This window comes from Dermacentor albipictus, chromosome 1 (genome assembly GCF_038994185.2).
Source record: "Dermacentor albipictus isolate Rhodes 1998 colony chromosome 1, USDA_Dalb.pri_finalv2, whole genome shotgun sequence".
NCBI lineage: Eukaryota > Metazoa > Arthropoda > Arachnida > Ixodida > Ixodidae > Dermacentor > Dermacentor albipictus.
Genome location: NC_091821.1, coordinates 319,924,962 through 319,947,257, shown reverse-complemented (window position 1 = coordinate 319,947,257; position 22,296 = coordinate 319,924,962). Strand labels below are relative to the sequence as shown.

The 22,296-nt window shown below is 47.1% G+C and overlaps 1 protein-coding gene and 1 long non-coding RNA gene across 9 annotated transcripts in view; one reads left to right on the top strand and one right to left on the bottom strand.

Moving 5' to 3' along the window:
* The window catches only part of LOC135903540 (uncharacterized), a 616,847-nt gene that overhangs the window by 26,191 nt on the left and 568,360 nt on the right, over nt 1–22,296 (bottom strand). The gene's annotated exons all lie outside the window — the stretch shown is intronic.
* On the top strand, nt 670–20,494 carry LOC139054978 (uncharacterized). The gene is made up of 3 exons (XM_070532685.1): nt 670–814; nt 933–2,177; nt 20,468–20,494. Exons 2-3 carry the CDS (start codon nt 933–935, stop codon nt 20,492–20,494), a joined length of 1,272 nt encoding a protein of 423 aa, XP_070388786.1. The 5' UTR covers nt 670–814.

Below are 22,296 nucleotides of genomic sequence, written 5' to 3'. Positions count from 1 at the left end.
GTGCACGTTAGGAAGCCCAGGTAGTCGACATTTCCGGAGTCCTCTACTACAGCGTGCCTCATAATCAGAAAGTGGTTTTGGCACGTACATTCTAAGAAAAGTTTACACCCTTTGAGTCGTATCTGCCACACAACGATAATCGTCATATGTGTTGCCCACATTTCCTTTCTTTAACGCTGCGAGCCCGGTACTTTCCGGTAACGATCGGCATGCGCGTTATCAGCATGACATAGCATTTCCGACAGGAAAGTAGCGGGCGCAGCGTTTTCAAGAAAGGATACGCAAGCAAGGCAGATGACGATTATTGTTGTGTGGCAGAGATACACACCGCAGAGGGAGCAAATTTTTTTTAGAGTGTTAAACCCCATAGTTTTTTTAACAGTCTCCCGAAGCCTTTGTCATGCACTTCGAAACAAGACTAGTTGGAACGCTTACGCCATTTTACAACGAAGCTCAATGGCACCTGCCCCTGTGGGCTCGAGCACCCATAACGCGCTCTTTAACTACCTTTGACACACGTGGGACCTAAAGAGATCCCATTCATAAGGGCAAGATGTTTTTCAAAAATGTTTTCTACAACTTTTTCGAAAAGTACTGCTAAGAAATTCTCGGCGCCAACCACGCAAACGCGCTAGTGCCAACTAGTGCCACTGCTCGCGGGAAAGACGACGAAGTGTGGCGACGGGTCGGATGGGCTCCACATCTGCTCCGCACAGAAGCTACATTTTCGGCGAAATCACCTCCGCATCCAGATTCTACGTAATCATCGTGTGCCTGAAGTCAGCCAGAGCACGTCAACACCAAACTTGAGGGTGTAAGTGCTATATTTTGCATTTTACGGCCACATCAAGTTTCGAAGCGGGGCCGCCCTGCTAAACCTACTTCGCTAGTGGCGAGGCCTAGCAAAGGCTTCGGCCGCCGCACCGCTGCAGATGGCGAACGCGCTGCTCAATGCCGACGCCGACAAAGCCCACCAATCGTCTACCGGGGCCCCGGAGGACGAGGACATGGAAATTCGCGAATCCCAAGGACTTCTTCCGGCCGCCGGGGAGAACGAAGAAGACAGTGAGCCTTGGATCAATGTTACCAGTCGTGCCCGTCGCCGTCGGCTGCAGACACGCTCGACCATGCCCCAACTTTCCCGAACGCCACCGAAGCCCGTTCTCCGCCACAGCCGACCGGCGATGCGCAAGCCCCGACAACCCCCCCTTCCTGCCGATGATTACAAGTTGGCGGTTCGTCCACGGAACGGCCTGCAGCTCAACAAGGTGAGCCCAGGGAAGTTAGTGGACGCCATCACAAATGAGGCAAAGCTACAAATCGGCTCCACTGGATTCAAAATACGCATCGACGAAGACCAAAACATCCTTGTTCTGAGCACTGCCTCAGAAGCTACGGCCTCGGCACTAAGCAAGATGCAAAAAATTACAATTGATGCAACAACATATGATATTGCATCATACGGAATTTCCCCCGATAACTCTTGCAAAGGGGTAATATACAACATCGATCACGACACCACGCCCGAAATGTTACTAAAACGCATTGAATCTCCCGGATACGAGGTGCTAACATGTAGAAGACTGGGAAACACAACCACCATGGTGATCACATTCTTGGGAAAAACAGTGCCATATTACATCGAATTTTCCGGCCTTCTTCTGCGGTGCTACCTCTACAAGAGAACCGTGCCACATTGCCGAACCTGCAACGAGACAGGCCACAGAGAGGACGTCTGCCCGCGGCCCCCCGCCACACCCAAGTGCAGAGAGTGCGGCACTTCGCTAGCAACGGAGCAGCACGAGTGCCACCCTCGGTGCTCTCTGTGCGGCGGGGATCACCCGACAGCAGCGAAAGGCTGCCCCAACAGGTTCCTACCGCCCGTCAACCGCCGGAAACCTCAGCAGACCCCGAGAGCAGGCTCCTCGTCTCCGAGGCCGCGTGGCGAGCACTCCGCATCCCGCAAGTCGCGGTCCCCGAAACGACGCGGAGCTGTCCAGGGGAGGAGCAGTTCCAGGCCGCGTTCCGGTTCCAGGCGTAGGACCTCATCGCGACGACGGACGCCATCCCATGGCAGGACCTCGAGCCGTGGTCGTTCCGCAAGCGGCAGGAGGGGAAGCAAGGGAGCAGCGCAGGTCACGCAGCAGGTGAGCTGGGCACAGGTTGTTTCTCCCAAAGCTCGTCCCCCCCTGTTGACACAGAGCTGGCACAGGCACATGCCCAGATTAGGCGTCTCACTGAAGAAAACGCAAAACTCAAATCAGAAATTACTAGCATACACGCAGAATTCGTAGCACTTAAAGATGAATTGCTTGGAAGAAATAGCACTACCCCTACACAAAACACTTCAACCCCACCCCCGGAGAAGCGGAAACGGGAAGATCAGCCAGCTCACACAGTCACTTCAAACCCGACACCGCAACGATCAACCGCGCAGCCCACAGCACCGCAGGGAGTCATACCCGTCCAATATGCCACTCTCCAGAAGGTAGAAGAGGTAGTAGCAAAAGCTATTCAGAGCCTTCAGACATCCCTACAAGCTACCATGCAGCAACAACTCACAGCTATACAACAGTCAGCGGCACAACAACAACAATACGCAACTCAACAACAACACTCTAATACTCAGTTGGCGGAACGCATCATGAGGCTAGAGGAACGCATACTAGCACTGGAAGCTCGTCAGAGCCGGCGCCCCAAGAAAACAGCTCATCAGACCCTACCAGAATTGCCAGATTCTCTGGGCTCCCCAGAACCCCATCTTGTGCACGTATCACCACCCCTTGATAACCAAGATGGCTCCGCCTCAACATATATTCAGTAAGCGCGGGGGCTCCCCAGGCGAAACCACGGTGTGGCAGTGGAATTGCCGGGGCTACAAGAACAAGTATGGATCACTGATACAATACATCGCTACATCAACAAGACCACCCGAAATCATCGCACTGCAAGAAACGAACACATACGTCCGCCTACCCGGATACGTCACTTATGGCACCGATACAGGCAGCAGCCTTCACACCCTGGTCAGTAAGAAGCTAGTGGCCGTTCAACACCATCTCCAGCAATCCGACCCGCTTGCCATTCTGCTCGAAATTATCCCACAGGCAACAAAGAAGAAGAGTCCCATGTTTGTTCTAAACGTCTACTGTCGGCCGAAAAGCGCGCCATCGGTCCTCAAACTGGTTTTGGAGCAAGCCACGCACGCAGCACGCAACCATCCGCTTCTAATTGTGGGCGACTTTAATGCAGCCCACCCCCTCTGGGGTTATACGTACACCAACCCCAGGGGAAACATGCTTCACAAAGTTATTGAGGACATGGATCTCACACTCGTCAACGATCCAAAGAATAGCACGAGGCTCGGCACAAGCGTTCAAAGGGACACGAACCCCGACTTAACCCTCACCAGAAATATCCCCCAAGCTTGCTGGACCAATCTGGAGGAGTACCTAGGCAGCCACCACGCGCTGCTAGCCACCACTCTCCATGGGCTCGAATACAAAGCCAGGATAGGCACAGCTCGCCTCACGGATTGGACCAAGCTGCGGGAGATCAGAGAAGAAAGAGCTGCGAACGAACAGAGCCAACGGCTTCAGTCAATTAAGGACTGGATCACTCAGCTTCAGAAGGATGTGAAGGCACACACCAAAATGCTTGAAACATCCACCACCACTCCAAGCATCGACGCCCGCTTGCTCCACATGTGGGAAGCCCGGCGTAGCCTGCTGAAGCGTTGGAAAAGGCAAAGATTAAATCGCAAGCTCAAGAGGCGAATAGCACTACTCACACAAGAGGCTGCGGAATACGCTTCCACGCTATGCCGAGAGAATTGGCTATCCCTCTGCGACAGCTTGAGATGATGATGATGATATGTGGTGTTTAATGGCGCAAGGGCCAGGTTTGGCCAAAGAGCGCCATGACAAGTGGAAGACGTGGCAAGACGTGGAAGTTATTGAGGTATTTAATCAACCCGGCCAGCAGCAAAACGGAATCCCACCACAATATGGCCCGAGTAATTCACCAATTTCCTGGAAATGAGGCGGACCTCCTTTTGGCTCTCAAAGCCCAGTACTTTCCCACACAGCCATCGGAGCCTCTGCCACCCTACACCGGCACCCCTAACGAGCTCCTAGATGAGGACATTCATCTACATGAGGTAACAGCGGCGATAATGGGCTTGAGACGCCACACAGCCCCGGGAATGGACCAAATTACCAATAAGGCACTCGTAAATCTTGACAGCCCCTCGCTACTAGAGCTTACCGCTCATCTTAATGAAGTATGGAGGAAAGGAAACCTTCCTGAGGACTGGAAAATAGCCGAGGTTCGTCTGATACCGAAGCCAGGCAAGCCACAAGCCATTGAGAACCTACGACCGATCTCCCTCACTTCGTGTGTAGGAAAGCTCCTAGAGCACATCGTTCTCAATCGGTTACAACCATTCCTGGAAGACTCGGGGAAACTTCCAACAACGATGATAGGATTCCGTCCACACCTCTCAACTCAAGACATCCTACTTCAGCTGAAAGAGGAGGTGATTGTACCAGCGACACGCAACTCCCCCACGGCTATCCTCGCCTTAGATCTTAAAGGGGCGTTCGATAACGTCAAGCACACAGCAATCTTACAGAGGCTAAACGCGCTGGGCTGTGGGGCCAGGACGTACTCCTATATCAGAGATTTCCTCTCCGATAGAAAAGCCATCCTAAAGGTTGGGGACAAAGCCACAAACCCCTTCCTACTGGGCGGGCGCGGCACACCACAGGGCGCAGTGTTATCCCCTCTCCTTTTCAATATCGCCCTAATAGGCCTACCGCCGCTCCTCGATAACATCCCAGGGATCCGGCATGGCCTATATGCCGACGACATTACCATCTGGTCGTCCACAGGGTCCATCGGGGAAATCGAGAGCCGCTTGCAGGAAGCTGCAGACGTGGTGAGCGACTATGCTAAGTCATGCGTGCTCAGCTGCGCCCCCCAAAAGTCGGAGCTACTCCTGGTCTCACCGCGAAAGAAGCACAGAAGCGACTCGCCCACTATCAACATACGACTGGAGGGACACACCATCGTTCCGTCTCAGAGCGTAAAGATATTGGGAATGGTTTTCCAGTCGGATCGCACCAATACAATATTAATTCAAAAGCTTAAGAATACAACAGCCCAAGTTACGCACATGATCCGGCGAATAACAACGAAGACAAGAGGCATGGGGGAGGCGGACACGCTTCGGCTTGTCCAAGCCTTCGTCGTGTCTCGAATAACTTACGCTATTCCGTACGCACTACTCAACGAGACGGAACTCAAGAAAATTAACACAATGATCAGAAAGGCATATAAGCAGGCGATGGGCCTGCCAATCAGTACGTCCACAGAACGCCTACTACGACTAGGTGTGCACAACACGGCGGAGGAGCTGATCGAGGCACATTTATCCAGTCAGCGAACAAGGCTGGCGATTACGGAAGCAGGGAGATCTATTCTCTTACGCCTGGGGCTCTCTGCCCCTCTGAGCCATCCGCCGCCTCAGACTGTGAGCTTACCCCATGCCATCCGGAGAAACATCACCGTACGTCCTCTACCTCGCAATATGCACCCAGTGCACCACGCAGAGCGAAGGGAGGCCCGCGCCCTGGCCATACACAAGCGATACGGAACTTTATCCTCTACAGCCTACACTGACGCGGCTTCTTACTCCAGACGCGCAGCCACAACAGCCACCGTAGTCGTCAACACAGAACATCGGAGCAGCATTTCGTTCACACGACACAATCCCCTCCAAGCCGAGGAAGCGGCCATAGCCCTCGCTCTCTCCCAAACAGAGGTTGAAGTCATAGTGACCGACTCCCAACAGGCGTGCCGCAACTTTGCTAGCGGCAGAATTCATGCCACTACACTCCGGATCATCAAGCAAAAGCCGCCAACGAGATCAGTCATGATCATCTGGGCGCCAGCTCATCAAGGCATTCCTGGCAACGAGGTCGCCAACCACGTGGCTCGAGATCTGACCCACCGAGCCGACGCCGAGGAATCTGAACCCGAGCGCATGCACCCTCTAGTCTCTTACCAAGACATCACACAACACTACAAGCTAACCCGCAGAACATATGCACCCCCACACAAGTCACTACCTAGAGAGCAGGAGCGATTCCTCCGAGCTCTACAGGTCAATACATTCCCCCACCCAACCAGAAATCACCTCATAGACCCTACAAAATTCTCTCCGCAATGCCGCTTCTGCGCAGAGCCCGGGTCCCTCAGGCACATAGTAGGGGGTTGCAGAGCGGCACCATTAAATCATCCGAACCCTTACCCCACTAACGAGCTTTGGGAGAGAGCCTTGGCCAGCTCCGACCTCGAGGATCAGCAACGGCTGATTGCGAGGGCCCAGGACGCGGCCCGAGCTCAAGGCATCCTGGAATGAGGACGCCTCTCCCTAGCTGCATTTACCTAATAAAAATGTTTATTCTCTCTCTCCACTGCTCGCGCGTTCATCGTCGTCGTCGTCGTCGTCTTCAACACTGGCTCCATTGCCGCTCATCGTTCCAGCGAACAATTTGACTTCTGTCGTCGTAGTGGGGAGGCCGCGTTATCAGCCATTGACTGTCTTACGTGATGGACACATTTAGTAACAGAGGTGATACGCGAATGTGTGTGCGTACCTATATCACCACGATGACCACAGATTGGGGCAATAAATATGTTTCTTACCTTTGTTCAATATTCTTGGTCACCTGTGTGTCGTGCGCCAAACAGCTTCGCTGGTCAACCATTTTCACAGAGTCCGATCGCACTGAATATTTTTTTAGTGAGGTGAGGGGGGGGGAGGAAGATAACTCACAACTATTGTCATACTCTAAACTTCTAAGCAGCTAAGGCTAGGTTAATCATTCCAGTCATAGGATCAAACGCTTGTCCTGCAAGCGATATTTTAGATTGGAGTCAAACCGTTATTTGCAAACTAAAGATTGCAGTTTTTTGTGCTAGCAACGTCCGCCTCTTCAACTAACCCTCCAAGAAGGTAAAACACCACAATATGCGAAGGGAGAGTACCATTAGTTATTTGAACATACTGGCAATCTCCCACGATATTAAAGTAGACATGCAGTCAAAGAGAAAGGGGTTAGATCTAGAGAATACATCACAAAGATAGGTTAACAATGTTACATAGAATACTGGTATGAAGAATGATATGTGTATTCTAAAAGTTACAGTAGAAACCATAGATCTTACAATAATGCATTAATGTATGACCAAACCTAAATAGGACAATCGCGGTATATATGAATATATTTAAAGATGAGTAGATTTAGGTAGGTATAATACATAGGGTACAAAGTGCAAGTTATGCTACATATGGCAATACGAACAGAAGGAATGAACACATCGAAATAATGAATGATTTCGCACAAGTTACTGCTTCATAAAGCCTAATGATTATATGATTTAGTCGTACAATGAAAGTAAATCTCCATCGAACGTTGTGTCAAACTGGTTTAGTGGATATGTGTTAGCAGTTAAGAGGTCAAGCTTACTCTAATCTCATATTGCTGAGGGAAAGTACGAATATTTGAGGCAATTAGAATGATGCGTGTATTACATGGTGTCAAGGAGTGCTTGTAGTGTGTAGGCCTCGCTAACGCTATAGAAACGTGTCTAATAGTGGATATATTTACCAGGTTGTGAAGTAGCCGCTACAATAATTTTAATCGCGCTACTTTCGCTCTATATTTAAGGCAAGAAGGCGAGCTCATTTTGTTAATTCGGTCGGAGAATGCGAAAGGCGATATCTGTTAAAATTAAACCTAACTGCCTTTCTGTAGATTCCTTCTAACTTATTAATGTTATGTTTCATGTGTGGCAACCATGCAATGTTAGCATATTCGAGAAGTGTTCTAACTAATCTTTTGAAGGCTAGGAGTTAGGTTGTAGGTGGTGCAAAACGAAGGTGCCGTCTAAGAAAGAAGAGTTGTTTTAGAGCGGCTGATGTGATGCCGTTGATGTGAGAGTGCCATCTAAAACAATGGGACAGTAGTAGATCAAGTTATTTATGCTCTAAAGCTACTGTTAGTTGGGCGTCATGTATAGCATACTAAAACTCAGACATGAATTTCGTTCCCGGTACTTGATAGGGCAGAGTATTTGTGAACGGTAAGGGTAATTTGCCAATCAGTGTCAATTCATAAACGGAGTCAAATGCCTTACTTGAGGTTAAGTCGTATTGAGGTGAATTAATTTATTGATGTAGCATACAATCATCAGCCAACAACACTACTTTCACGTGTACGTTAGATGCTAAAAAATTGATAAATATTTAAAAAGAAAGAATAGGGGCCAAGACACAGCCCCGAGACACGACAGATGCGACTTGAGGTAATGCCGAGGCCTGATGGTGAATGTCTACAAATTCTAATTGGTTAGCTAGGCAATCTTTAATGCATGTAATCACCGGACCGTTCGCTAATGTTGGTTCTAATTTAGTGATGAGCTTTCTGCGCCAGACATGCTGAAAAGCTTTCTAAATAATTAGTAAATTTAGTTCTATAAGTTCTTGATTATCAGTATTGAACGATAAATAATGGCTTAGTTCTAGCAACTGAGTGATAATGGACAATCCTTTGCGGGAACCATGTTTTCAATGTGCTAGGACGCTTTCTTCTTTGAGGTATACGGTTATATGTTTGAGGACTGTGTGTTCTAGAAGTTTATTGACTGTGCTTACTGATGGCAGCACTACTAACGACAACTCGTTATACTCAAATTATTTGCCAAAACGAGTTCCTGCCTCCATGAAAAACCAAAGAACTCGGTGTCTTGGAGGGAGAAACGATCTACGCGAGCCAAACGTCATGATCGGCACGGGCAGCCAGGCCGCGACGCGGCATGAAGGCGGACGCGATTATGGGGCTGACGCCTCGATTTGATCGTCCTCTATCTCGCATGAGAGCCCCACGCAGACGCATGACTCCTCGCCAGCAGCACGGCACACATCGCAGGGGACGCTTTCCCACCGGACGCTCTACAGTGCAGCGTCACCTGTCGGGGCAGCGCCATACATTGCGAGGAGGGGGTCTTCTGTGTTTGCTGCAAGATGGCTCTGGGTGTGAGCCAAGCGCAGAAGAAATGTAGCGGAAACGTACTTCGCTACTCGTTTACTGCGACTTCTGTAATTTACGTGCTCATAATTGCCGATATATACACCGCAGTATAACTTTATACGGCATGTTACTACGGTAACACCGCATTCACTAGAAGCGCTTTTGTCCCGCATTGAACCATCGAACTCATGGCAGAGTGGTAGCGTCTCCGTCTCACAATCTGGAGACTCTGGTTCGATTACCGCCCAGCCCATCTTGCAAGTTGATTTTATTTATGAATTGCCTTCCGGGATTTTTCGCTCATGGCCAACGCCACCGAGGCCGATGAAACCGGCTTTTCTGCGACGCGAGCTCCTTAACACTGTCGCGTTAAAATACCAGAGAATTATGCATCCGCGTGTCTTTAGTACTGCCATGCCTTTTGGCCTACAGTGAAAATTCGGTGGCTTTTAAGCATTCCAGCGCCGGTTTCGTCACTTGTGTGAAGCTGGGTCAATCACCGGCCGTGGTTGCTTATTGGCTATGGTATTGGGCTGCTTAGCACGAGTTCGCGGGATCAAATCCCGGCGACGGCAGCCACATTTCGATGGAGGCGAAATGCGAAGACACTGTCGTACGTAAATTTAGGAGCACCTTAAAGAACCAAAGGTTGCCCAATTTTTCGGCGTGCCATACTACGGCGTGCCACATAATCAGATTGCGGTTTTGTCATGTAAAACCCCATAATCTAAGGTTGGTCATTCGATGGCGTTTGATGTCGCTGTGGCTGGAGGGCGATTTTCCAAGAGGAGTATGAGAGGTATGGTTGACGTTCTTGTATGGCAAGATAGCTTAATTGTGCTGCGTGAAGTGGTCCATCATGTTTTTTTTTCAGCAGCAGGGCTACGATAAACTGCATGAGAAAGACTCGGGTATAATTGGTCCTCATTCTCTGAGTGATGATGTGATTTTTAAATAATTTGTCCGTGCAGGTGCAAGTTGAAGACTATCCCCATCGCCCGTCGGCCCACCAAGCTGGGAAGGCACTTTTGTCTTTATTGAGGGCGACTGGCCTATGTGAACCCCTTTGATTTGCTCAGGCGCTCCGCGTACTTGATCGAGTTCGCTGCGGGTTTTCCTCCCCTCCCTGTCTCTATCTCATATTTCTACTTCCTATTTCCCGTCCCCCAGAATAGGGCAGCCAACTACACACATTTCTGGTTAACATCTTTGCCTTTTCCCTTTATTTCCTTCTCCTTCTCCTGTCGCAAAACTGCCTCCGAATATTCAATCCGTCGCAATTTTTGTTAAGCCTTTTACACCACGCCACTTATTACCAGCCACCTACTTCGTCTTGATTTTGTAACTATGACGGCAGCACGCGCCCTGCCGCTGGAACAGCAGGGCTAAAGAACACAGTTCGTCCTTACTTTCGCTGCCCGCAGGCACGGGTTTTTAATCACATGCGGCTGAATATTCAACGCCAGCCAAAAGAAGCGAGCTGCAAGCAATCGGAATCAAATACGTTACGCTTTCTTTTCCCTCCACATTCCCGTTTTCTGCGCGTTACTTTTCCTTTTTTTCGGGTCTTCCTCCTCGAATTTGTCTCCCTTATCATCGCTAGCGCTCGTGTACACTCCTATTCATCTTGTCTTCGCGCTGGTTGTTCGGGCGATTCCTTTCTCAACTTCTATATGTCTGGTTCATCCAACCGAAGAGGGTTCAAGGTTTCCTTACAGACTCAATAGTAGTAAGCGATAATGAGCCAGCTGATCAGCTTTTCTTCCTTTCCTCTTTCTCTGATGTTTTTCCTTTGCTACCTCTCTCTCCTTAGATTTCTTTTGTACCTGATATCTTGACCTGGATATATAATATTGAGTTCCATTGCCACAAACACACGGTTTCGAAAGGAAGTATGTTGTGTTCTGTGGATGAACAGCACGCACAAAGAACAGCAAATATTTACGATGCCTTTTGTGCAACCTGACAGGTAAGTGCGTGGAGATGCTACAAGTGTACGGGGTATACATAATATATAAAAGCCTTGCCGAATGGCAAAGACAGTTCCAGGTTTTCTTTCTTTCTTTTTTCAAGGTACGCAAAATGCTAGCACTGCGTTAGAAAACAGAGGGCGAAAGCAGTTATGATAATTGGCAGTGCGGCTGTGCATGGGATGCCTCATAGAGGGAGAGAGTGATCATGATGGTGCTTTTGCAGCTACCATCCCAACTGAGCTGGAGTGGGGGCTGCGAAAAGCTATCAAGCGGAGCAGCTTCGCAATGCCAGCTTTGATTTCTGTAGTTATGTTGTGCCACCCTGCGTGCCTACATCGAGGCAACGGTACTTCCCCCTCCCAACCTCATTCTTCTGAAGTGGTTGCCCAACCTGCAAAGTTCCAGAAAACTGCCGAACCCTTTCCGTAGGTTGAACTGCGGAGTCCGGGGCCACACAGCACCACCACGAATCCACTGGCAGCCTTCAGAATCCCACCGAACTGCTGACCCTTGCCGTGCAAACCGGTATTGTGCAGCTTGGGCTTCTCCTTCGACGAGAGAGGAAAGCGGAAACGCGGTTGACGTCAGCACCGGCCCTGCCTCGTCCTGCCGACGATGAAACGCCCAAAGGGATTGAATGCACAGCCGGCCCATTGTTACGGAGAGAGTCGCTACCAGCCGCCCCGTCGGTCTATTATCCGCTATATGTACATATTGTATATTAGGCTATTACCCGCTATATGTACATATTGTATAAAGCTTTTCAACTGCTCTTCGTCTGCTCCAAGAGTCCGTCTCACGTATTCAACCCCGAGTCACAAAAGGTTAGTATTATGGACCTCGATGTCAAAAAGTCGATCATTTTGACAATCATGAATGTGTGTTACAACGCTGGTTTCAGCATCCCTTGCAGAATTGGTATGTAAAAACAGAAGTCTGCTTGTTTAAAGGGTAAATAAAAGAAAATATATCAAGAGATATATATAGACCCGCCGGGTTGTCTGAAGAGCTGAAACAAACGCCCTACTTGTTTACAGGAGGTCACTTTTGTTTGCTTTCAAAACGAATAACATTACCTACGTTGAGCGGTTTTTCTTATCTAATTGGCTGACGAGAGGCGAGGAGCGCGGCTTAATTGGGTAGAGTTTCGATGGGACCAACCCAGCGGAGTGAAAGTCGATAACCAGGATGAGGAGGGTGGTGCCGGCGTCTGCGATTGGTCCACTTTCCTTTACTAGCTTGTGGTGGCTCGTCGATAGTCGCGGTGGCGTGCAACGCAAGTCTAAGAATTCCACTAAAACGGATCCTCAAGGATGAAGAGTTGGCGGAGCGATGTCATATACGTACCGAAAGGGCTTAATAACATTGTACTGTCACACAAAAACTTTATTGTACGCAAATAAATCCATGCTCTCTGGCAGGTGCGAGTAGCCAGTGCCTGAGTGATCGGCGGGCAGTCATCTTTTATTCCTTTAGGATAGGGGCAGTCTCCGGCTATTGAGCAAAAAAAAATGTTTTCTTCGACATATTAAAGCATCTTTATTGCGTACCAGTCACTTTGACACCGAGAGTGTAGGCGCTTTTGTGACGTCGCGTGACAGAGAGGCTGAGTGGGGGCAGCCCAAAAATTTTGACCAACAGAAAAGGGCTAATTGCGAAAAGGCGTCGAATCAGAAATAATTGTTTTTCTCTTGCTCGGTCTGTTTATATGTAATCAGTGTGTACGAGTCATATGGAATGGGGAGCTGTTGCGGTTTTCGTGACGCTGCGTGACAGACAGGTGAAGCGGGGCTGGACCGAAAATTTATTGACCAATCGTGGGGGGCCGATTGCAGAATTCAAATGGGAAAGTTTGGATTAGCTTCGCGTTATAGCGCGCCTGGGATAACCCAAGGGCCAGTGGTCGCAGCGCGAATAGAAGGTTAGGGGTGAACCATGGGATATAACAAGCTAGCTAGAGGGATAATGAATCTGGCTAGCCAAAACGTAATGTTTGCAGACACAAGCTACTCTCCTCGAAGTGGCAAAAAAGGGATCAAGATGGATGAACTGAGATCACTGCTGTTGCAGTATTGGCATGACACAATTTGAAGTAGCGGAGGCAGTCTTAGGTAGGTGATTTTCTGCTGAGCCATATTTTTCTGGCATGAAAACTCGACGAAAGTTAAGTGTGCTTTGTTTGCGTAACAAGAGTCCTGTCTTTCATTATTATTAAAATTGTGACTCATTCATGTACGTTGTTTATTTTGGTTCTTCACTGCCTGTTGAATATTTATGTAGAATTTTCTTTCCTTTTAGTGCGAATTTGACCAAAATGCGAAAAATACATTAAATTTTGGTTGTCCCTCATGGCTGTGCATGCATAAGTAAAACTTTCCTGCAATTATATAGCTCAAAAGTTTAAATTATGCGGTGTGACAGATATAATTATATATGACATATTTACAAAAAAAAAAGACTGATACCCTACATATTGTGACAAGGACTAAGCACTGGAAACGTATTCATTATAGAAAGTAGTGCCTCTAATTCCTAAAGATGCCATATAACATCCGGTCTAGAACAAACGCTGAAACTGCAGAACCACTGTACAAGAGCATGCATAGCAGCAAACCAGCAAAGCTTGCTGCTCTCCAGTATTCCTGGCCCGGCTTGACCTGCAGACAGTGAACATTTCTGGTACGTAATTGCATTCAGCTTGTACCAGCACTTCCTTTTCTTTACAGAAAACGTTTCTTAGTAAACAGTCGCAAGTTAAGAAAAACAACAAGGACAGCAGACCTTAATGGCATAAAATGTGCAGTAAATAATTGCTCAGGAACCCAGCTAAAGGTTGCTAGTTGAAGTTGTTAGACTGAGAATTGCCTGAAGCGCTGAAGTATACAAGAATAACCATTTCGAATTGTTGCTCGTTCTTAATACCTTACACCTTTGATATTGTGAAATGTATTGACAAAAATTCAGGGACGAAATTCAGGGACGAAGTAACTGCTAGTATTTACTAGCAGTTACTAGTAGTACTGTAGTATTAGTAGTAGTGTTACTAGTGTTACTAGTAGTTACTAGGCTACCTTCACCGTTCTGTCGGCCCTTTTCTCCCTTCAAGTTTGCAAATAATGGCAGCAATTCTTTCAAAAGGAAGTCATGCATGCAAAATGCGGACTGTGGAAGCTTACTTTATGCAGTGCTCATTAAGGTCGCACCGAAAACTAAAAGACTGCGCAGAGCAGTCAAAATTATTATAACCCGCAGGATTATACTACAGGCGTCACTGATCCCCATACATTTCAGTGACAAATCGACGTTCTTCCCTCTTTCCTTACTTAGATTTCGCACGTATGTTCCTATTCGTGTACTCTGAATTCTCTTAATAACTGGTTTCTCGCACACTGCTGTCAGAAATCTGGAGGAAAGTGTGCCGTCTTAATTTACCGCCACAGCAACGCCACCCTTGTAATTTTTGGCCTTCCATCTTGATCAAAGATAGCTTGATATGGGGCAGGAATTTCTTAGGATAACATTTAGCGAGCCTGTCACCACCAGTGGTGACGTCATTGCCGTCTCGGAGAATCGAGTCCCGAGAATGGTCGCGCGTGCTACAATAGAACTCGAAGTGGATTTGGTTGCCCCGAAAACGCTCATCATTTCCAAGCCCTGACGGCATCATGTGTACCGCCTCCGGAAACCTTGAACAAGAGGCAAACAGAGCGGTACTAGCATGTTTTCACAATCCATGGTATACAGTGCGACTGCACCCGTCCAGCTTTACGTGTCCCTACTGTGCGCGTGTGTTTTGCGTGCTGCTCGACCTAGGCTTTCGGTGCTGTTCCCCTTCAGTGACAGTCAATTCGGTTTAGGCAGGAAAAATTGCCGTTGGACTTGGCAGCGTATCTACCTATCGCTCTAATAACTGCATGGAAAAAGCGATGTAATGGTTGGTCCTCGCACGTCGAGTGTTGCGATGCCGCCCCCTGCCATAACATGCCTTTATTGGGACCATTTATCGTACCTGCCTTTCCTCTTCATCTCTCTCTCTATCGGTACCATACATTCCAGCATCCGCAGCGTCATGGACCTCGCAACATTTGTTCAACCATATTGTTACATGCTTGCGGGTCAAGGGGCTAAAGGATTCCTTTTCAGTGAATGCGATACGAAGATTCGACTGTACAAAATTTAAGCTACACATGGAAAATGCATGCAGAGAAGTACTTGCTCGTAGCCTCTAGGAAACCATCACAGAGACAATGAGCGAAGCTTAATGCCTCCTAACGTTGCCAGCGAACCGTTCCCTACTTGACGTAGAACTGAAAAGGCTAATCGCACTTCGACGACGAGATAAAAGGAGGTACAGGCGCGCGAGGGCAGTTTGTGACCTGAAAATGGCATAGATAACACAAAAGAAAATACAGCGCTGTTTGGAGAATAGCAGGAACAACTCTGGAGGTCCTTTTGTGAATCAGTCGACCCTCGCAAACCATTTTCATGCATCTGGAGGACTGTTCGTGGCTTAGGCTCGTCTCCGAAACAGCGACATGCTTTCATGGCCTCAGTGCTACATCACTGCCAGACGCAACATGGGGTGGCGAATGAGTTTTGTGCGCGGATAGTTGGCGTGTTTGTCACTCCCAACGCCGAAGATTTGAGTGCCGTCCCTGTGTCTCGCGTTCCAGAAACCAAAATTCGATTAACTATAGAAGAACTCCACGCCTCTTTGGCTGCTTCTCAATGTTCGTCTTCACCAGGGCCCGACGGCGTCACCTATGCAGCTCTTTCCCTACCTTGGACAAGAGTCCAAGCAAGAGCTGCTGAATTAATCCAACCGGTCATGGCATGAAGGCATTCCTCCTCAGCAATGGAAGATTAGTGGCCTCATACCACTACTCAAACAAAGAAAGTCGCCTTGCAACCTGACGTCATATTGCCCGTTGCCTTGGCAAGCTTAGGAAAAGTAATGGAAGAAATGATCCTTACACACCCGGCATAGTATCTTGCACGTCACAATGCTTACCTTGACTCCTTGACAGGTTTTCGGTGAGGCAGGTCATAAATATACCTTGGTGTTGGCCTCACAACATTCATTCAACAACAAAAATGCCTTAAGCGCATATCAGAGGCGCTCTTTCTTGATGTGAAAGGGGCGTAGGACAATGTTATACATAAAGCGATCCTCGAGTAATTGGCGGCTGTTGTAACCAGTGGCCGAATGTTTCAGGGAATCCGCGACTATTGGACCAGAAGCTCCTTCTTTATGCTGACCGAAGATGGCCTGACTACCAACTATTTTACACACGGTGGCGTCCCACAGTGTCCGCAGTGAGGAAAGACAAAGCGCTAATTCTGGCCCTGTCAGCAATCCTTTTACAGCAAAGATGTTTATGTGGACCCTGTGCCGTCGTTGTCAGACTTCACTAAAACTATCATCATCAGCAATGGCTCGAGCGTCGCCGTCCTCTTCCACCGTTGGCTCCATCGTCACTCGTCGTTATAGCGTTGGATTTCACTTTTCTGTCGTCGTAATAGAGAGGCCGCACTCACGGGGCCATGGGCCATTCATCGTCTTATATGACGGACCGATTTAATTTGAAGGAGTTTAATTTTGAAGAATCGCAAGCGGCAATGCCGAGATGAAACTGCTAACCACGCTACCGAGGGAACTCGAGACATCGAGGGCAAGCGACAACGGCGAACTGGGGGCAAACCGTCACTGGCGTCGTTCTCTCCTTCGCTGCCAAGAGAGAGAGAGAGAGAGGCAAAAGGGGAGGAAAAACAGAGAGATTAGCCAGTGTAAGTGCCGGCTGGCTACCCTGTACTGGAGAAAGGGGTAAAGGGAATAAAAGGAGGAAGAAAAAAAAAGAACTGGGAAAAAATTCGCACAGTAACGCGGTGCTACGCGCTACCACATTCAAAGACGGTCGCAGAATTCACAGGTCCTTAAAAACTTTAGCAGAGCCCTTAAGGCCTACTGAAGTTTAGATGGGCCGTAGCGCCCATCTTTACTGTCATGCAAGAGCATCGCTCCAAAATAGACAGCGCCAGCAACATCCTATATTCGCATTGCTGTAGTCAAGCTACGGTGACATGACCTCGATTGATGCCGGCGCTGCCAAACGTGTGTGTAACCTTATTATAAAAAAAAACACAAAGACGTCAATCGTCAAACGAATCCAACCAATCGTCATAACAATTGCAGCGCCCGAATCTCCAGTGGTGGGCCTAGCGCCCAATATACGGAGCTTTGGATTAGTTGTTCCGCATATTCCATCCCAGCTACAACTATGGGAAGACCACGAGTAGCGCGTACTCCTGAGGAAGAAGCTGCCTAGCGCGAGCGTCAGCGAAAGTTGGCTCGTGAACGGGCTCATCGTCGTAGACCCTGACTCAAGCCCAATAAAATACGGGCAGAACCACAAAAAAAAATATCACTCCTAAAGCATGCTCACCACGCGGAGCACGCAAAAGCGAAAATGAGGTGAAAGAATAGCGAAACAAAATATTTACTATATAGACTACTTGCAAAGTTGAACTTGCCTGGTGTAACACTCGCTGTAAATAACACAGCTCCGCTGTTCGAACATCTTCACGGACTAGTAGCGGCGGTTATTTTTTGTCTATGCTTTAATAATTCAATCTGTTCCCCCCAACAATACCACCTTACTCGATCTCGCCTAGACTTCTTGAATTAAAATACAAACTTCTCGTCCGTGGTTCCCACTTAAATATGCTCCAGATATTTTATCCTCCTTCTGAATTTTGACCTACTGCTATTCTAACGGCGCACATGAGGCATTCAGACACTATATTTCCAGGGCCCACGCACACACACACACACAAAAAAAATCTGTCTTGACGTTTTTTTTTTTTGTATTTAGACACATATCGCTTCTCTCTCTTTTTTTTCTGCGGTTTTGTGCTTTAGATAACCTTGGTACGTGCACTCTCCAATGCATTTCTAGCTTTTTCCTAGGAGCTCATTAGAGGCGCTGGAAGACGTCTTCGTTAGTCAGAAGTGCACTCTAACGTAATACTTTTGTCGTGACAAAAGAGCTAAGTTGCGCTGGCTGTGGAAAGGTAGGAATGCGACGAATATCGTTGTAAATATTTACAAGTGGAATTTCCTCGACTCAACCGGGATAACTAACTGCATGGAGGTCGGTAAGCAAACGGGAAGTACTAAACGTAAGGGCGTCGTCCCGACATTTTTGCAGTGGTAAGGTCGTTGCTCTCGCACAACGATAGATGAGGGAGAACACTTTGTACAAAGTCTCAAAGCCAAAATATGAGGGCATTTGAGACACTTTGTAGCAGAGTATTTGTTTTTTTATATTTTGTTGTCTTCCACGGCAGCCGAGTCGATATTTGAGTAAATAAAGTCTGATGGGAGATGTCTTCAAAAATGTAACAAATTTTCAAAATAACAAAATAGGCCTTTCAGGCCCATAGCCAACATACTCATTCCAAAGACGAGCATTACTGGCCCTTCAAAGATTCGTAGAAGCGAGCAATATTCTCGGAAAGTATTGACAAGAGTGTTTAAATGTGATAGCGCATTCTATGTTTTCTTTTCACTCGACTTTCGCCAATCTAATGCCTGTTTTCTTTTTTTGTAACTTCATAAGAATTTAATCCGTGGTTTCTTATGTGTCCTCATTTCAGTCAAACTAAGTGACTGGAGTTTGTGTTTATTTCGTGCACATATGTAACTGGACTTTGTGTTGCTGTGTTTCTTAGTTGACTTTCAATTTTAATGTAGCATTAGTCTACTTACGTGATTGGACTTTGTGTTTTTATGATTTGGAGTTGTCTTTCAGTTATAGTGTGACATCAGCGTACTTTAGCGTACTTATGTTACCGGAATTGGTGTTGTTATGATTTATTCCTTTTTTTAATCCTTATCTGGAAAGGAGTAGCCAGTGTCAATTAAATGCGACATCTCCTAAATACCATATAATAATAATAGAAAAAATGATAGACACGTTAAGGTGCAGACGAACAAAAAAAAGAGAAGAAGAACCGAGCCAATCTCGCGGCAAAGCTTAACCGTGTGCATTGTCGGCAAGTACAGCTGTCATTGTCTAAACTACTTTCTTTTATAGATAAACAAACCGATGGCGACATCCACACTTATAAGCATCACTCATCATTGCTCCTACCTCGACAATTTCGCGCGGGCAGAAATCTCCGTTCCTGGAGCGAAACGATGACCTTCTCCTCCTTTCTTCACATTCTGGTTATGCTCGTTTAGGCGTTTCTTTGGGCAATGCTCAGTCCGCCCGACGCACACTGTGCGGAGAACTGTAGAACATTGTGTACTACTCCTCCAAGGCAGGAAGCAAACCTTTTTTTTTTACGGATATAATATAACGAAATGTTGACGCCCATTAAGGCACCGACTACTGCTTAGCTCTTGAATGGGTCTAAACTACAACAGACAAGGTTCAAGATTACAAGTGAAACAATCTTCTCATACAACACCAGAACTTGTCAATCAACATTTTCACAGCAAGACTGTGACATTAAAAATACCTGGTAGAGATAGTATACGAGTTAAATAACTCCACATCACTGTGGAAGAAAGTCTAAAAATTCAAATGATATGAAATGATGAATGATACATGCAAATTCAGTCCGTGCATGGTCCATATATCGTGTAACCGGATTATCACATATAGTCAAAACAGAACCGTCATCATAACATAATCCACAAACGCATGCATACATACAGCGACATTGAAATAAAAGGAAGATTAAATGCGTTAATAACGGCGAACAATAACGCTATCTCCGAGAAAATTTTTTAATACTTTAAAGCACTCTTCTCCAAGGCCATTGTTCGCAAAGGGCCCAAAAGTTTCTTTAAATTTAAAGGTCTGCGGTCTAACGTCATTAGAGTTGATTGAACACTCTAGGAGGAGGTGATGTGTAGTTTCATCTACAAATACACAATCATATCCTCGGATTTGCACACGGCCAATTCTATGTAAGAAATGTTTTGCGTAGGCAGTGCCTAGCCTTAAGCGATGAGTAAGGGTTTCCATATATTTGTCTAATGACAATGGGAACTTGAATTCAATAAACGGATCGATACGATACATGTCGGAGGTTTTAGAATTCTGGAATACGTGGTTTAACAAGCTTGTTTTTGTGTTTGACACTGCACGCTCTTTTTTGCATCCCTATCAGTGAGGTGATTTTACAAAATTTGGACAACTTTTGGACAATCTGGGACAGACAAGGCAACTGTCGTGCTTGCGTTGTTCCCGAAATATTTAAGACGATACGAAATTCGGCGCAAGTACGGAATGACGGCCGCCCTCTTTCGACCAAGATCTTGCCTTTCGCCATCATCTGGTGACATGGCTGATCATCAACACGCACTTTCTTCATCCTTTGCAGAATAGCCTCACCGACGATCGAGAGTGACAATCAAATGCTGAAGGCATCCAGCCAAAGGCACACGCACGCACGCACGCATATTATTTGAAAAAGAAAGCAGTGTATTGCAAATATCGTTGAAAGCTCTTAAACATAACCAGTGAAATTCACTATTGGTTCTGTTTAAGGGCCCAGAGATAGAGTACCAAACGGCAAATGCAGCACAAACAACTGAATTTCCAAACACTAGTGGTAATTATTACTTCTTGCTATGTTTCCCGCACAAACTTTCTTGGCGAGTATACTTACGAAAAACAGATGTTGAGAACATCTCTCCGAAAAGCGAATAACGCGGCCATCGTTCCGGACACCATTATTTACTTAAGGTTCTCCCCAGCGTGAGTTGGCTGAACTCTTCCGCGAAGCCGCGCAAATCGGAACCCAATTGGTGAACTACATGAGCGCGCCAAGAGTTGTTCTCAGACCTCCTGCGAAGACTACTCAGAATGTTCTGTACTCCCAAATACCCGCTGGCAGCGTTCGCACTCCTTGACGTTAATCTGATCTACACTCGCGCCAACTCGCATCGTATATACGGCGCGGAAAGGTTCCGAACGTTAAACAAGGATGGGGGAAGCGCTGTACCCCGAGAGTGCCCCTCCTACCAGCTATTCTGAGTAAACAGTTTTGCTGCGGAATCATTTGGTAGTCAAGAAACGACGGTGCTGCGATGCCTCCTTAAGCTCGCGCTACCTGGCGAACATTTAGTCAAACATTGAATTATCTGTTCTTTTCATACACAGCACCATAAGTCGGTACATTTGCCACAATTTTCCCAACTTTCTTTCAGATTCGCTGCACGTATTGTTGCGCGTATAGTTGAATGAATTAATTAACAGAGTAGACAAATAATTATAGCCTGCCAAGCTACTTCAGATTATTCGGCGCTTTGCAAGCACGCGGCGGGGGTTGTGGATTTCATTACTGGTCTCAGAGGTCACATTCGTATGCTACGAAATGTTTGCTGCGCTCGTGCTGACTTATAGTACATGCGAAAAACACTCTGAGCGACATCAAGTAATGAGATGCCCAATGCAAGACATTCCCTATAATTAAGCCTATCTGCTTGTGTACTCCCATCTCCGTGAACAGTAACTAAGTAAACCCATTTATTTTTCAAACCCAAATATTTTTCTAAAGCAAGAAAACGCTTGAAGCTGCTTACATCTGTCGTAGCATCTAGGCAAATACCTGGCAGTAATAGAAGACTGCGGAGCCGCCCACTTTCATCCGTGTGCTTCAGCGGGCGGCCGCTAGGGGCGTACGTAACTTTCTGATAAGATCCACTACTTGCCCCAAAAACTTTGGCAGAATTGCATGCGCTATGTCAACATACTGAGGCATGCAGAACGGTTATTGCGCTTGCACCCACTTTGGTGATGTAGGCTTGGCATCGCCGCACAGAACAGTCAGCTAAACTGTTGTGCATTTTCGTTTGAGAATCCATTTGTGGGAAACATGGCACAATGATAATATATGCGGCTTTATTTTAACAGTCATGAGACAACCAACGGTGGACTGAGTAAAACCTACTGACTCCTCGTCAGCCAGCTTGCATTCACTGGTCCAAGCTCACGGAACCAGCAGGTCAATTAAAAAAGAAAGGAAGAAAGAAAGGCGCTCCGCACAGACATAAAAGGGCTAAAATAATTATAATAGCAATGAGTGCTTATCCCAGATTCCAAAGGATTTTAAATGTAACAGAGTAGTTTTATGACAGATATTTTTTTCACGCTTACTTTAATTGTGAAAAATGCGGCAAGCCCTCGTCACATGACTCTTCCCAGACA